General features: G+C 41.4%; 1 protein-coding gene across 3 annotated transcripts in view; it reads left to right on the top strand.

The window, feature by feature from the left end:
- Positions 1 to 9,729, top strand: part of LOC141796885 (calcium-independent phospholipase A2-gamma-like) — a 31,605-nt gene extending 21,876 nt beyond the window's left edge. For all 3 annotated transcript variants that reach the window (XM_074678189.1, XM_074678188.1, XM_074678190.1), the window contains exons 9-10: positions 1,363 to 1,558; positions 7,324 to 9,729. In XM_074678189.1, coding sequence (XP_074534290.1) covers positions 1,363 to 1,558; positions 7,324 to 7,601 — 474 coding nt within the window. In that variant the 3' untranslated portion in view covers positions 7,602 to 9,729. The remainder of the gene's footprint in view (positions 1 to 1,362; positions 1,559 to 7,323) is intronic.
- The last annotated feature ends 6,139 nt before the right edge of the window (positions 9,730 to 15,868 follow it).

The raw sequence follows: 15,868 nt of genomic DNA, 5'->3' as shown, positions 1-15,868 counted from the left end.
TCAGTTCAAGATAATAGAAAAAGAATAGTTATTACTTGATGTTGATCAAGTTATCAGATAATATTCACAAGATTCTCAGAGCAATGAAAAATGCACTCAGAAAACGGACCAATTAATGATTTATTAATTTTTCTTATTAATGTTTTTTTTTCTTTTTTTTCCCCAAATGAATTCCAGCAGCTCAGGCAGTCTTTTTTGAATTATTGAGAGATAAGGAACATCAGTACCATTATATTTCTAAGTCAGAAGACTTGTCATTTTCAGCACATACCTTGCTGACTGTAGCATGGAGCTTCAATCGTTCGTACCTGCATTGGTTTAGACAAAGTCGCAAGTCAACATAGAACTTTTGACTCTGCTTTCCTGAATTTCACAGCATCACAGAACATTTTCATAGATCACTCCAAGATTTAAAGCCAAAACCAGTTATCATGCGTCCTCCACCATGGGAGCTATTACTCTACATAGAGCCTCCAGTCTAAATACAATGGCCAATTCTCTCTACAAGTCTATTTCCATGCTCTTTGGATTGATGACACAATTTCCCAGCATCCCTCCCTGAATGATTTTCAGACCTTTGCTTGGGTAGCACGCCCTCAAATTTCCAGCACACATTGTGCCCCCACAGATTTGTACAGAAGTGTCATTAGGCAGCAACATGTCTGAAGTGTGCTGAAGAGATTGGCTCTTCCCTCCCTCTGCTCCCCAAGGCCCGGCGTGTTTGAATCCATGTGACATGCTGTCAGGAACACGCACGCACTTTATTATATGCATTGACTTTAAGTAGGCATGAGCTTTCGATCAAACACGCACATACACACAGTCACATAAACAAGCTCTCATCCCCCTTGTGTGTCCCCAGACACTTGGGGCCCCGCGGCTCCCACCCCACAGCCTGGCCTCTTTAATGAGGACTGGCCCCTGTGTGTTTGATCCCTCTGCCAGCCTGCAGCCCCGCGGCCCCTCAGCCTCATGCCTATTCAACAAATCCCAACGCCTCTCCAGTTACACCCCCTTACCCGCGGGTAGACTATGGATCCAAAGCAAAGCACTCCTGGGCAGTTGTTCAATATCAAAGCCCTGCTGACTGAAACTGTAGGGAAGAAAGAAAAAAACAACAACAACAATTTAGCTCTTTGCTTTGTAGATCCAGAACCAGCTCTAGAAATGTGCATTGATTTTTTTTTTGTTTCATCAGCGGCTCCTCAAAAATTCCATCTTTTGTCTGTTAAAACCCAAGCAGGCTCTGAAACTTCAGAGGCTCATTAATTGGTTACGCTTGCTGTAGTCTCGTCATTAAAAAACACTCAAAGCCTGTAACTGAAGTCTGTAACACTCCACTTCTGATGTCTTTTTGTACAGGATGGTGGTCTCCTGATTAACAACCCCACAGCTCTGGCGGTCCATGAGTCTAAGTGTTTGTGGCCCAGCACGCCATTGGAGTGTGTGGTCTCACTGGGTACGGGTCGTTTTGAGGCTCCTGGGAGGAACAGTGGCACTTATACAAGCCTCAAAACCAAACTGACCAATGTCATCAGCAGCGCCACCGACACCGAGGGTAAGCTGCAAAATCAAGGATCCTCAATCAACAGCCTCTATGTCTTTGATCTGTTTTTTTTTCTATCTTAGTTGATTCTTTATTGTTTGCCTTTGTCCTCTTTTCTATCATGCTTAGGAGAGTGTGTTCTATTTAGACTCAGTCTTTTTTAGCAACCGTGGTTTTATTATTCCATAGTTTCATTTCCCAGACACTTTTGTTCAAAGTGACGTACAACAAAAGCAGGAATTTAGACAGGAGGGAAAACCTTAGTGTGACAAAGTAATACTATTTGCAAGAAGAAGTGCATTTTTTTTTTTTTTTTTTCATATAAAATAATGTAGACATAGCTGACCACAATTAAAAGTACTGCAACAATATACCTCAGCCTTCAACGACATTCAATAATCAGTGCTGAATATTTACTAAGAGCTGGGTCTGAGACGTCTGACTCATTCTACCCCTGGGGACAAAGAAGAGAAGGGTCAGCTAATGTGCCTTAGTGTTCCCTGAACAGATGAGTTTTCAGACATCTCTTAAAAGTAGAAAGGGACTCTCCGGATTTTATAGAGTTAGGTATTTCGTTCCACCATTTGGGTACAACAGAGGGAAGGAGTCTGGCTAGAGATTTGGAGCCCCGCTAAGGCTGGGAACACCAGGCGTCTTTCACAAGCAGAGCATAGCAGGTGAGAACTGGAAGTGAGTTAAGAGTGATTAACAGCAAGGTGACGTGCTGTTTTGGACTAGTTAAAGACTAGACGTGCTGCTGCATTCTGGGTCATCTGCAGAGGTCTACATGCAGGGAGGCCTGCTAGAAAAGAGTCGAGTTGTCGAAGCGTGAAATTACAAGGGCTTGTACCAGAAGCTGTGTGGCCTGATGTGTCAGGTAGGGTCTGATGTCCCTGGTGTTATAGAAGGTATATCAACAAGACTGAGCAATCATGCCCACATGAAACGTGAGGGTCAGCTGGTCATCGATCATGACACCCAAACTTCTGGGAGAGTTTGTGGGCAAGTACGGTGGTCCCATTCCAGCAGCCTCTTTCATACATGCACTGCACTCCAAAAAGTTTCCTGATATTTGTGTATGAAGAGCGATTGAGTGAGCAGACAACGGGTTTGACTAAGGTTTAAGTTAATGCCTTTATACAAAGGCTACTGTCCTTCTAGCCTCTGTTATATTAACAGGGACCATAAATCATCACAGGATAAGATCCAGTCCTATCTTACAGACAGAACTCAGTCTGATCTCAATCCACCATGAGTAGAGCAGTTTGCAGCATATAGAAAGTTACAGTGGAAAGGACAATTTTACTTTAAAAGGCAGAAACCTTGAGCAGAACCAGACTCATGTTAGACAACCATCTGCCTTGAGTGTGTTGTGATCGTAAAAAGGATAGAGGAAGATCCAGAAAGAGAGAGATAGATGGGTTTGTGTTTGTGGAACCGTCACATGTGTTGTAATCATAAAACCAAAGAAACAGCAGCCATCACAAAGGAACTCATTCATTTCATCCCCTCTCTGCCACACCTTCCAAATCTTTCCTGCCTGTCTTCAGATTTTGCCTTACAAATATGGTGAAAGCCCTTCAGTATTTATCTTGGAGAAAAAGAAGCTGCTTGTAGACAAAAAACATAGCCCCCACTTGAAGAATGACTTACTCAATGCAACGTGAAGGCAGCCTCCTCAAAAGTTGTTTCGTGTCCTTGGTGAGTCTGAGAAGAAAATGAGCCTGAAGATATCCTGGAGGCTGTCTCGATCAGGGATTAATACTGGAAATCTAAACAGAAAACGTGAGCCTGGCTGAAGGTATGGATGTGAAGCAAATTAAATGCAGATAATAGGGAATGTAGAATGAATGACTTTCCAAAGCTTGACATTTACAACAGAACAAAAGTCAAGATATTTCACTGTCTGCTGCTTTCGTTTGAAGGACTGTTTTATAATATGCCTTCAAAGAGTCTCCTAACTTCTGATGGAAGTGCACTAATGTTTGAATTGCCCGTGCTTATAAATCTGCCAAAATGGTTCAGCATATGTTTGATTTGACTGAAAATAAAAGAGCTGTGGAGCTCAGCATTTTGCTGCAGAGCTTTCAAAGCAACACAGGCACACTGGCACAGTGTCAAAAACATGATTATTTTTATTCATTCATGGTCCAATTTACTGAAACACCCCTCAATACATCAGCCCAAAAATCATTGCATCATATGCCAAATGCAGGGTGTGGTATATGGAAACAGATGGTATTCAGCTTAATGGTTGCATTGTCTGCAGTATGGTTTTTATCTCTTTCCATATGTGGAGATTGCATTAATACACTTTCTAATCAGGAAGTACAAAGACTTGAATGGATTATTGCTCTGTTTCTGTTTCATCTCAGCGGGGGGAATTAGGTTTGATGTCACCAGTGTAGGAAACGCTGCACTGCAGGTTTACTGTGCTCTGATACATCCCTTTGTGGCCCTCTGTAGATGCAACCTCATCTGTCTCCTTATCACCTCTGGACATGGGCACCTCCGCTGTGCCTAAATTTGGCTCGGACCCCTCCTTGCTGCTGTGGTGCAGCGTGTGATCCAGATGCCTCTCTGCACTTGTTCCTCCTGTATTTGAGATTAAGCTCTCCCCAGCTCTCCAACAGGCTCTGTTATTTAGAAATAGGAGATTAGTGAGAGCGTTTATCGCAGATTTCCTTTATTTCAAAAGCTTTCCTTCCGTCCCAGTGCTCACAGGCCTCCTACTTTCTCTAAGGTGTATCAGCGGAGCTGGGTTTGTTGTTGCGGACAGATAAAGCTGATCAAGTGGGATTTAGATGTAAACAGAGCTCCTGGTGGAGCGGGGTTGTAGTAGCTCACAAACTTAGTCTTACTACATGTCCAAAGAGCATTCATGGATCAGATAACATGTGGCATTGTAAAGCAGAAAACTCTGTATCCATCAAATAAAGACTTCTGCAACATGATGTGAGCTAATGATGTTGCATTCATTTAAATCGGTTGCTAGGCGCTACCCAAGTAGCTGCCTGTTGCAGCAGCTCTCTCGTCTTTGTCCGTTTCTTGTAATTTTTTCGTCTCTTTTTCGTCATCTTTGTATTTGGAGTGGATCATCACTTTGTATGGTTCATTGTCGGTCACGGACACCAAACTTTTTGTGGCTTCGGCGGTATTTTTTTACTACTTTTCTCCTGTGTTTGTCTGGAGAGCCTACATGTAACCATGGCTGCATTGTTTACATGCGAAATTAGCTGTTAGCAGCCTGTAGCATGTAAATGCTAACTAGTGTAGGGCTTGATGATTTCCCTCGAGCTGAGGAGAAGGAGGTGAGGACGACGTGCTGGTTCTCAGATGTGAGCTGGGAGGTGACGACGTGGACCTGTCCTTCCATCCATCGTTGTTGGGAACGTGGGATCTCGCTCCGGGGGATGGATGAGCTAGCTGTGCTAATCCAGCGGCATCATGCTGTTCACGGACGTGGCTGACGGAGCAGACATCAGACGCCGCGACACATCGGAGGAGCTTCGCCTGCTGTGAGCAGACAGGATCCAGGAGACAGAGACTGAACAGACTGCTGGGGAGGCTCAGTCCTGGACCCTGTGGAGGTGGAGGCTGGCTGGGCTGGAGAGTGGTGGACGAGTGGTGGACGGGATGTCGTCATCTAATTTCTTATGGACATTTTTGCACTTTCTATACTCTTTCTTACTTTTGTTTTCTTAAATGCTGCTGTGACTCCTGAATTTCCCCTCGGGGATAAATAAAGTATTTTCTATTCTATTCTATTTCTGTTTGTTTGAGGTGTCCAAAACAAGAGTTGGTTATCTTTCTCACTCTCGATATCTTTTGATATGGATAGCTGACGCAGCGCAAGCTTTATTTTGAAAATAAAATGTTCAAGACACTCTTTGCACCCTGGCAATCATCCCCCAATCAGACACCCCTTTGTTGATGTTTCTATTGTGAAATGAGGAGGTGTGACACAGGTAGGGTTACACATAGTTAGAACACTGTTGTTGAGCAGGAAATAAAACTGGATTTCTCATGAGATTTTAGGAGTGCATCTTAATGTGGACATTTAAAGGTCCCATATTATGCTCCTTTTCTGCAGTTTAATATGGATAATTGATGTCTTCATGAAATGGTAGTAACATATTTTGGTCCAAAAAGCCAATAAATCAAGCACAGCAGCATTGTTTCCAGGCTCTCATAGCCCCTCTGTTCAGAACGGTCTAATTTAGTGGGCGTGACCTTCATATGTAAATGAGCCACTGCTGATACCGCCCCGCTCTTCCGCGTCACAGCTCTGAGTGCACAATGTTTAGAAAACAGCGAAGCTCACTTACCTTAACATTACAGGCTAAAACAACAGGCTAACCGCAGCTAAAGTTAGCATCCTGAAGCTAACACAGAGACAGGGGGGGCACTGAGCAAAAGCTCTTACATCTGCTCCACAGCATTTAAAATACTCACATTTCCAGGGTCCGAGTTTTGTTGGTGGATGGTTGGTAATACGCCTGGATTCAGGACCAGTCTGTTCGCTAGCCCTCTGTTGTGCTGTCCAAAGTTGGAAAAGCAGTCGGGAGTGAAGTGACTAGCACACACATGCACAGTTTTATTGAGTGTAGCTGGAACATTTCCTTGATAAATGAACTCTAGCCACTTACTCTTGTCTTCTTCCGAGATAGGAAGCTTGTGCATGGGACTGTGTGGCTGATTACAGCCAAAAACAAAGCAGTGGTGGCTCTTCAACTTTGGCATTCTCCTCCCCGCTGCTAGAGAGGAGGGGTCTGCAGTTTTGCGGCTCCACCTTCCGGGACCGGATCGGTTTAGTCTGGCACCCCTACGGAAGGGTGCCAAAAAGTGGGACTGCTTGTGTCAGTTATTTGGGGGTCTGTACCGGGATTAGTCAATGGAAATGCTGCCGCTTGGTGGAAACGGAGCTATAGATTCTTATGTGCTGAAAACTCAGAACAAGATTTTTCCCGAAGAAGTTGTGGCTAAATATGTAACGTAGTAATTTTCTACAGCTGCATTGAATAAATGAGAAACATTTTGCTTAAACGCAACCCAACCTCACATGATAAACGTTTGGTAGACACAGGAAACCAGAGTCATACACTCATTATCCTGATAAGTGTGGAGCAGCACTCTGAGAGCTGATAACAGCAGGAAACGTGTTTACTTTCCTGTATCAGTAATTTATCAGACACCAAACATCCAAGCTTGACTCATCTAAGGAAGTTTGTGATTACATTTATCTTTTCTTTAACTCTTCTGTTCTTATAACTTTTCCAACAGCAGTGATTCACAGAGGTTTTAGAAATCCAACTTTTGATAAATAACTCCCTGTGGAGTTTCAGCCCACAGCCTTAAAAGCGTCTGATGTAATTGAATCATGTCTGGACTGTTGAACCAGTCTGGGAATTCAGGAAGAAACAAGCAGAACAGCCTTTTTGGATCCTTCAGGCATGTTTACCCTTTGATTCCCCCTTAAATATTTTGTTTGTTTTCTGAATTTGTGGATCTCTCAGATGTAGCGTTTGAAAACCTCTATGACAGGCAGTCTAGACATTTTCACTCTGTATCACCTCGTTTTATCAGGCCTGAGTCCGCGCTCTGTAACCCGTCTCCCTCCCTCTGACAGACTTCACACGCCCTTCTCACTCTCTGTGTTTTCACATCCTGCTGCTATTAGCAAGTTAATTGTTTGTTTTTGATGATGGTGCATGTAAAATGTCATGTTTGATTTGTTCCATGTGGCCTCACTCTCGCCTCTCTTTTCTTTCCTCCAGAGGTTCACGCCATGCTTGACGCCTTCCTCCCTCCCAACACTTATTTCCGCTTCAACCCTTACTTGAGTGAAGACATCTCCATGGATGAGAGCCGGCAGGAGAAGCTGAACATGCTGCAGGCCGAGGGCATCCGCTATCTGGAGAGGAACGAGGAGAAGCTGAAGAAAGTGGCTGGCATCCTCAACCGAGAGAAAAGCTCCGTGCAGAGGATGGCTGAGTGGGCCAAACTCAGGGCAGACATGTTCAACGGTCTGTCCTCCTACTCCTCTAAGTTCTAGGTCCAACAGATCCACCTTTACCTCATATGGAAACCTTTTCATTATACATATCCTTAAATATTTCATGCTGTTGACTTTCTGACCTGTAGCTCTGAAGAACAGTGTAAGCGCACAAGTAGGTGATGGATCCAACATGCCAAACACTACCTTCCTCCTCATTAATACATCTGCTGACCACTGTAGTTGAAAACACTTGATTTTGCACTCAAATAAGATGTGTCAAATAACAGGTGGGGGGAGAAGCTGCCTAGATTTTGATTCTGCCAGCAGCTGTGCTCACAAATGCATCTTGCATGCTTAAAGAAAAAGTACAAAAGACGCTTCTTTGCATTCTTGCCAATTGTCAAGCGCATGTCCTTTCCAAAATTAAAAAATGGGTGCTTCCGGGAGCTGGTTAGCTGAGTCAAGCATTAAGAGAAGAAACAAGGAACAGCTCACCTGTCAAGAAGTGTTTGAGCCAACTGGCTGCTTGCTTTTTAGCTTATCCACATAATAACATCTTGAATTGTCAGACGTTTTACCAACAGTAGACAGTGATGTTTTTCATAACTGTCTCGTAAAATGAGCACTTAAAAAAACACTGTCCTCCTTTTTTAAGATGTGTCATAACAACCAGTTAACTTTTCAACCTCCTGTTTGTATCTTTACAAAAAAAAATGGAAATGAGATGTATTGTTAAAAGGTTTAATCCTGGAGTATTAAAAATGAAACAGCAAAAACAGCATAAATGAGGCACCTAATGTAAGTGACACATCTCAGTTGTTATGACAAAACTTTGCACATATGAAGATGCAGCTACTGGTTCACTGTGTTTTTGTTATGAAGATACTGGCACAAAAGGGGCCAGACTGCAAGACTTTCAGGTGTGCATATGTTGTATTTAAAATGCATGTGTTATTTAAGATTTCCACTGGAAAAAAAAGAAACTTCAAAATAGTGTTTTTGTCCCATTTCTAGAAAAATAAAAAGTCTTTTTGGATTTAAAAGCCACATTAAACTGACAAGTACAGATAAGGAACAAATTTCAATCAGGTTCAGGCTAACAATAAGTGATAAAAAAAAAAATCAGCTTAAGTTGTAAAGAAAGACATGAATCTTGTTTTAAGAAATTGAGGTTCAGAGTTCAAGGTCTATTTTATTGCGGCTTAAACATGTTGGATTAAAACATGAAGGACTGAAGGTCATTGTCCAAATCCTGCACATAAATAATAGATGACAAGAGAATATTGATCCTATAAATAAATAAAGAAATGAACACATGGTCTCAAAACTTATAATAAATTAAAGAAAATGTTCAATGTATTGTGCTGTAGTATTGAGATGCATAAATTCAGGTCAGGACAAAAATCTGGACTTGTCAGGTGTCAGGCTCATAACAAGTTTAAAAAGCTTTTTTTTTACTAGAAATTAAAAAAATACTTGCTTGGTTTTGCATTTTGCAGTGTTTCTAACAAAGCCAATATTGTAAATATCTTGTAAGAACAAAAGAAATCTTACTAAAGGAGAGTAATTTAAGATCTACCCTGTATTTTATTCTAAATGATCTGTAATGATTGATAAGAATAAGAGATAAACTGTATTATGATCCGAAAGGAGTGCTGCTGTCTGAGTAATCTACCTTTTATGTGTTATTTTAGCCTCAGTGTATTTTAAGTTCACATGTTTCAAATGCTTTTATGTTTGTGTGCTGGGTTGTTTGGTTTTATGGATTCCCCACAGGCGACGCACATTTTCTGCTCCGTCTTCAGCGTGCCCTCTTTCCCTTTGATGCCTCTTCTCAAAAGCTTCCACCGCTCTTTCTACCTTGAAGTGCTGCGTTTTGTTCCTCACTCTGCTGCATATTGTAACATCTGTAAGAAGGCTGCAGCTGTTAGAAAAAGAGCTGGTTTATAGACACTGCTGCGGATATGCTCAGATTATCTTAATGTTATGAATATACTGTTTAAAAAAAAATGCACTGCAGACATTCATTTCCATACTTATCCTGGTCAAGTACTGTAAACCTGATACAACACAGTGTGGGTCGCTCCCAGAGAGGCTGGGGTCAAATAGCCACAGATTAATGTAATTCCTCTGTTTTCCTGTTGCTCCTGTGTACAGACTGTTAAGAGTGTATGTAATTAAAACCCATCACTGAACCTGGCTGCTTCTTGCCTCCTAATTATATGAAGATTAGTTGATTGTGATCTGAGAAAAGCTGCCGTGGATCATCTCAAGCAGGAGGGACGTGCAGATAATAAGTTGGTAATTTGTACTCACAACTGCCTGATTATTTCAACACCAGTCTGCACTGATATGCATCCTCATCATGGCTTGATTACCAATGTGCTGCATGTTTTCCTCTTAACCGGACAGTATCTTTGGTTTTACTCGACGTGTTTTCCCAGAGAAGGTAATTTGAAGGCTCTTCCCTTTTAGCCGCCTGTCATAAAAAGAGAGGAAGGTGAGATGAGATGACTGTGCAAGGCTGTGCTCAGACATCTGGGTAACAGCCCTGTCCGGTGATGGATCGCATTTCCCTCCGGCATCAACACGGCGCACTGACACAGCTCTCCACCAACAGCTTACACGCATGACAACACAAGAGCTGGTCACAGACGGCAAAGGACACAACAAATGGCGTCCGGTGTGGACTGAGAAAGAGGCAAAGCAGGTTAAAGATTGGCTTGGTTTGAGATTTAAATTTTTAAAAGCAAATATAGGTAGAACCTAGGATGGACTGAGTAGATAAGATGTATTTTCAACATGGTGAATATCATGTTTACCAGGAAGTCAGATACACATCAAAGATGTGTCACATGAAAGGAGAAGCTGCCATTATTTGATTTAGTGCTGATTTATTTTGATGAAATATATCTCAAACATTAACTTCTTCAAATGGTTCTCTGCAAAAACTGACATCTAAGCAAGTGTCGAAAAGCCAAAGAAAGGCCTTGTTTCGGGATATTAAAATAAAATCATGCCTGGATGACTTTTAAAAAGGAAAAAAATCCACAAATGGAGTAAAAAGAAATTGCTCATTTGTTTCTTGATTTGAAAATATTGTCTTAACACAATAAATTAAACTTGTCTTACTCCATTGGCAGTCCTTTTATCCCTCACAAGCAACTCAGATGCATTTTTGTCTTCTAAAATCTTGAAATATTTTTCTTTTTGGACTTGTCACATGAATGTGGTTCATTTTGAATCTAATGAGGTATTTTTTATTCTTAAATAAGACATAAACACTTGCTTAGATTTTCATTTTTGTGGTGGTAGTATTCAGTTAAATCTGCCTGTGTTGAGGTAAACACAGAAGAAACAATCTCAAATCAAAATAACCTCAAATAAATATTTGAACTTCAGTTTATTTATATCTTTACTTTGGCGATCACCTAGCTTAGCAGCATCATTATGAAAAAAAAATCTATGAAGTAAGGAGACATGATCGTTAAAAACATGCTCTCAGGGTTAAATGAAGATCTGAACACTTAAAATTGTGTCAGATCTCAGTTTTTCCCCTAGTGACCAGCATACTGTTTAGTAAAACACGACTGACTGAATAATTTGAGCTCTTATTTTACAATCTTTAAATCATGTTCCCTTCAATGACAGCATAATGTTCAAAAAGCATGAACAACCTACCAGGTGTTCATGTTTCCACCTTCTAACTGCAGCAGCTCCATGTCTGCAGCACCATGTCTGCTCCCTGCTCTGTATTTAATGCAGTCATGTCATGTTTCTGCCCCCTGCATGATAACAGGGTTAGGCAGCAAATACAGGCCGCTTCCTCTCAATACAGAAAAGTCGTAATGTAATTATGCGTCAGCGCTGAGAGGAAATGCATCCTCCTGATGTAAACACATCTGACTCATGAACTCGTCTCCCGGCAGTAATCACATCACTGATGTGATTTCTTTTGCACCTGAGGGCCAGACCTTCAGACTCAGATTATCAATACACCTCACCATCCAGATCAAGTGGGGGAAGGATCATTTTCCTCATTTTCAGTCTTCTTGTGCTTGATTCTCGAGCTAGTGTCATGATAACATTCATGGCTCTGGAAAGTTCAGCGACTTTTCTCTTGTGTTTTCTCCCAGTGCTCCTATTTCACTCTTCAAATGCCGATAGGAATGCTGCAGAGGCCGCGTTTGTCAACAAAAAAGCTGTCAATCAATAAATGTCTTCTCCTATCCCTGCTTCCTCCTCAGACACTCATCTCCCTACACAAGCAGCTGTGTCACTATGACACAGCAGTCCTCACCATCACATCATTGTGGTGTCTGGGTTTATCTACTTTCCAGTGTTTTCCATTAGTTTAACAGCTATTGGTCCAACTCTAGTGGGGAGAAGCCAGACACTCCCTGTCTGGACCACCTTTCTGTGCAGTGCTCAGTTTTTAGGGTTCATCTACTGTCCAGTTCAATCTGATAGTTAAATATTTGAGGTCCACATCCCTGTGAGAAAGAGCCAGAAACCTCGAACAAGCAGCAAATATATTTACTGTCCTGTTCAGTCTGGTGGTTCAAAATCTGAGGTCCAAGGCTCAGCGGGCAAAGCCAGAAATCTCAAGCTAAACCATTTGCACTGATGAAAACACTGCACGAAAACATCCCCCTACATGCTCTGCTCACTAATTTTGATTTATATGTTGTCCAGCTCACTCAGGCAGATCGAAACTTCAGGTGTACAGGCTGAAAAGAGAAAAGCCGAAATCTCAAGAAGAAGGTTCTGGCCTGGGTCGAATTAGGAACGCTTTTACTGTGAGGAGTTAGTCCTCTTCATCACACCAACAAACTGCTCTGTCTAGACCAGGGGTCTGCAACCTTAATGATCAAAGGAGCCATTTTGCTTCATCTCACTTGGATTAATGTAATTCCGGAGCCACAAAATCGACTTTATCTTCCCCAAAAGCCATAGGTGTATAAAATATGAAACATTGTTCAAATATACTTGAAACTTTTCCAAACAAGTTTTTTGAATGTATGAAATTATAGAATTAAAAACATGAAGGCCTGAATTTGATACAAAGCCTATATTGTGAATTTCGTTCTACTTGTCTTTTCTTATTGTCTGCCAATTTCTTGCCATCAAACAGGTATATTGAGCTGGTACGTTGGCAGTTAAATAAATCCACTCACACAGAATTAAAACTGGTATCTTCTTCCAGGTTTGCCTCTTTGTTGATTCAGTTATCTTACCAGGGAGGTAAAACTTGAGATTAGCCACCGGTACAAGGAAAGTTGGTGGGCTGTTAATGTTGTAGGAGGTGAAGAAGGGAGGTGGCAGGCTTTATTGCAAGATGAGATCTTTAATACCCTCTTTATATCAATTGATTAAGGTTAGGGTTAGAGTGGTTAGGATTAACATGATTTTGTCTAGTGTCAAGTCATCTTTAATTCCCTCTGTAAGAAAAATAAAAAAATCTTTATATAAATAATATTTATTGAAAGCTACTGCAAAGGGGTCAAAGAGCTGCATGAGGCTCCAGAGCCATAGGTTGCAGACCCCTGGTCTATATTGTCTTGTTTGTAGTAACAGCTCAACGTGGTAGATTGAGAAAGGCAGAAATTTCAAGCTCTTGAAAGCTCAATCTGTATTTGGCTTTCACCTCTTTCAACTCATTTCTGATTAGATTGAAGTCTTCAGCAAGCACTTCCTTGAGTTCCGTCCTGATGACAGTCAAAATGTCCGCTCCCAATGAGTATAAAATATCTGCTTTCAGGTCCACGGTATCCAGTGTTGACTCTGGTGGTGGGGAGGATGGTTTATCGCCGCGGCTAGTACTTGCTAAGGCCGCAGCGTCGCTACGCCTTGAGCTAGCTAGATCGTCCGTTGTACTTGTATTTACAAAGCTTAGAGGTTGATGCCATAACACACACCGTCACAAACTTGCTGCAGAGTATTTATAATGTTGAAGAATGAGTTATTTACACCCAGCTTGTATTAATTGCGCTATAAAACTGTATTTTTAAATAGGTAAGGCAGGAGCTCGTCGACACACGTCTTACTCCATTGTCAACAGCGCCTCCCCCTCCATCTGTATTTGAACTTTTAACCTTCTTGGTATGAGCTAGCATCACTAACCACAACGCTATCAGGTACCTTGCAGTGCAGTGCAGAGAGTTTATGTTCACACTCCAACAAGAGACAGCAACAACACATGGTATCTCCAGAGCCTTGTGTTAAATGGACCTTTGCCTTAAGGCACCAGAGCTCAACACCACACTGATTTCATTTACTCTCCAGATAGCGACAAACTATGGTCTACACACTGGCTCTGGATTTGAAGGCTCAGTGTTTAGACCGAAACTCAGAACACTTTAGCAATGAGGGGATAGTCTGAACCACAACATGGATGCTTCAAATAGGGATGTCCCAATCCAATACACTGATCAGTATCGACACCTGTTTTGGCTTTTTCTGAAGGATCAGATAGTATTGGATTTAGTTATATGATTGGGACTGATCCAGTTTCCATGTGTTTTCAGCACTGTCACACTCTACAGCTGCTGTTAATCAAACCATGTTAAGTGGGACTACTTCTTTTTGGAAAGCAATGATAGTAAAACAGTGTCTTGCAAAATTTGTAAAAGTGAGCATTTCTTGGGGAGGTACCAACAGGGCTCATTTTAGTACAACACATATGATTCGTCATTAACAACAGAATCACCCAACGTAGTATGGGATTTATCCGAGAAAGGTATCAGATCGGTATTGACAAACCATATCATGAAAAATTGGATTGGATCAGAAGTCCAAATATCTGTATCAGGACATCCCTAGTTTCAAAGCACCCTGTTTGTTTGTAAGGTTGGTGAACCTTCCAGATCAATCTAGCAGTAAGATATTTGTGTGGAGCTGGAATACTTTTACTTCAAACAGGAGTTGCCTTGTACACTGTCTTGTGAGGTTTTAAGAACTTGAAGATCAGTCTAGTTATTTAAAATCTGTGGTCCAAAGTACAATCTGGCTCCATAATGGACAGCCTCAGTTCTCACTATAGTTAATATAGAAGTATCCCATACATTATAATAGACAGCATATGATTGCAGTGTGGTGTGATTCAGATTTGTGGTTGACGACCTAAAATCTTATATGCTGGTTTAAGCTAAAGTCAACTTAAACCGTGTAAATTGTGCTTAAACTGGATAGGAAGACAGAAACATGAACACCGTACCTTACGGCCTTAGGCAGTGCCATTAACTTATAAAGAGTGGATTCACACACTGTAAATACATGATAGTTTTTTCATAATTATTCAATTACCCTCTCAATTCCCTGCTCCATCAATGAATTCAAAAATGCTATGGCTGGGAAATTGTTTAGTACTGCTGTGTTTTGATGTACGTTCCGACTATGAGCCTGCTGATCCGTGTTGGTTAATCATCACCTCTGCTGGGAGTCGGGTCATTTCATGGTTGGCTTGCTGCTGTTGCATCTGTTATGGAGTTTGCTTGAAGAAAAATTCAACACCATAACACTGAATCAAGATGAAGAAAACAAGCCGAGTGATGACTCTGTCTCTGCTGAGCAATCGCTACGCCATGTGTGAAGTTTGACATCCCAGCGAGCAGCGAACTTCAAGGATCCTCTGCAGTAACAGGCGTGATAATTGGAGTTACCCAACAGTGAGGAAGTAGGAGAAGAAGTCTGCTCTGCTGATTTTTTTTTTCTATTTCACCACAAAAACCCAGAGAGATTCATTTTGCAACTTTGCAAGAGCCTCACTTTGTCTCCATAGTGCTGTATCCTTGAACTTGTGGAAACCCCTTAGAGTATATTATGGATAATATGCATGAGGGAAATTAAAAGAACATTTTAATGAGATTCAAGAGGTATACAGACATATCTGGAGGCGGTCTGAAATGAGAGGCAAGGACAATTACAAGACTTCCCAGTGTGGCACTTTTGGTGAATGCGTGTGAGAATCCCCTCGCCTCCTGCTGTTGATGATGAGGGAAAAAAATAGCAATTTTAACACTCTGGGATTACAACCAGAAAATGACCTTGGCTGTATGTCAGCTGTCATATTATAGTCTTAAGAGGAGCAGAATTTTTTTCCACAATAAGTAAAGAAGATTAAAGTGAAAAGTGAAAAGTGAACAATTTTCAGAATCGAAATTATGTATTGGAGGTGATTTCTTTTCATCAAAATCTGCACTGCTTCAATTTTCCAGCGATATTAATCCACAAACCCATTTTCATCTTGCTTCAAATCTGTGCCACCGCCTAAATTTAGCTTATCTCAGCTAACCAGCCTCTACATGGCAACTCAAACCACAATC

This window comes from Halichoeres trimaculatus, unplaced genomic scaffold (assembly GCF_033239565.1).
Source record: "Halichoeres trimaculatus isolate MK-OKI-2021-1 unplaced genomic scaffold, fHalTri1.1 fHalTri1_scaffold_10, whole genome shotgun sequence".
Lineage (NCBI taxonomy): Eukaryota > Metazoa > Chordata > Actinopteri > Labriformes > Labridae > Halichoeres > Halichoeres trimaculatus.
The sequence above is the reverse complement of the archived record's forward strand: the minus strand, read 5'-3'. Positions and strand labels throughout refer to the sequence as shown.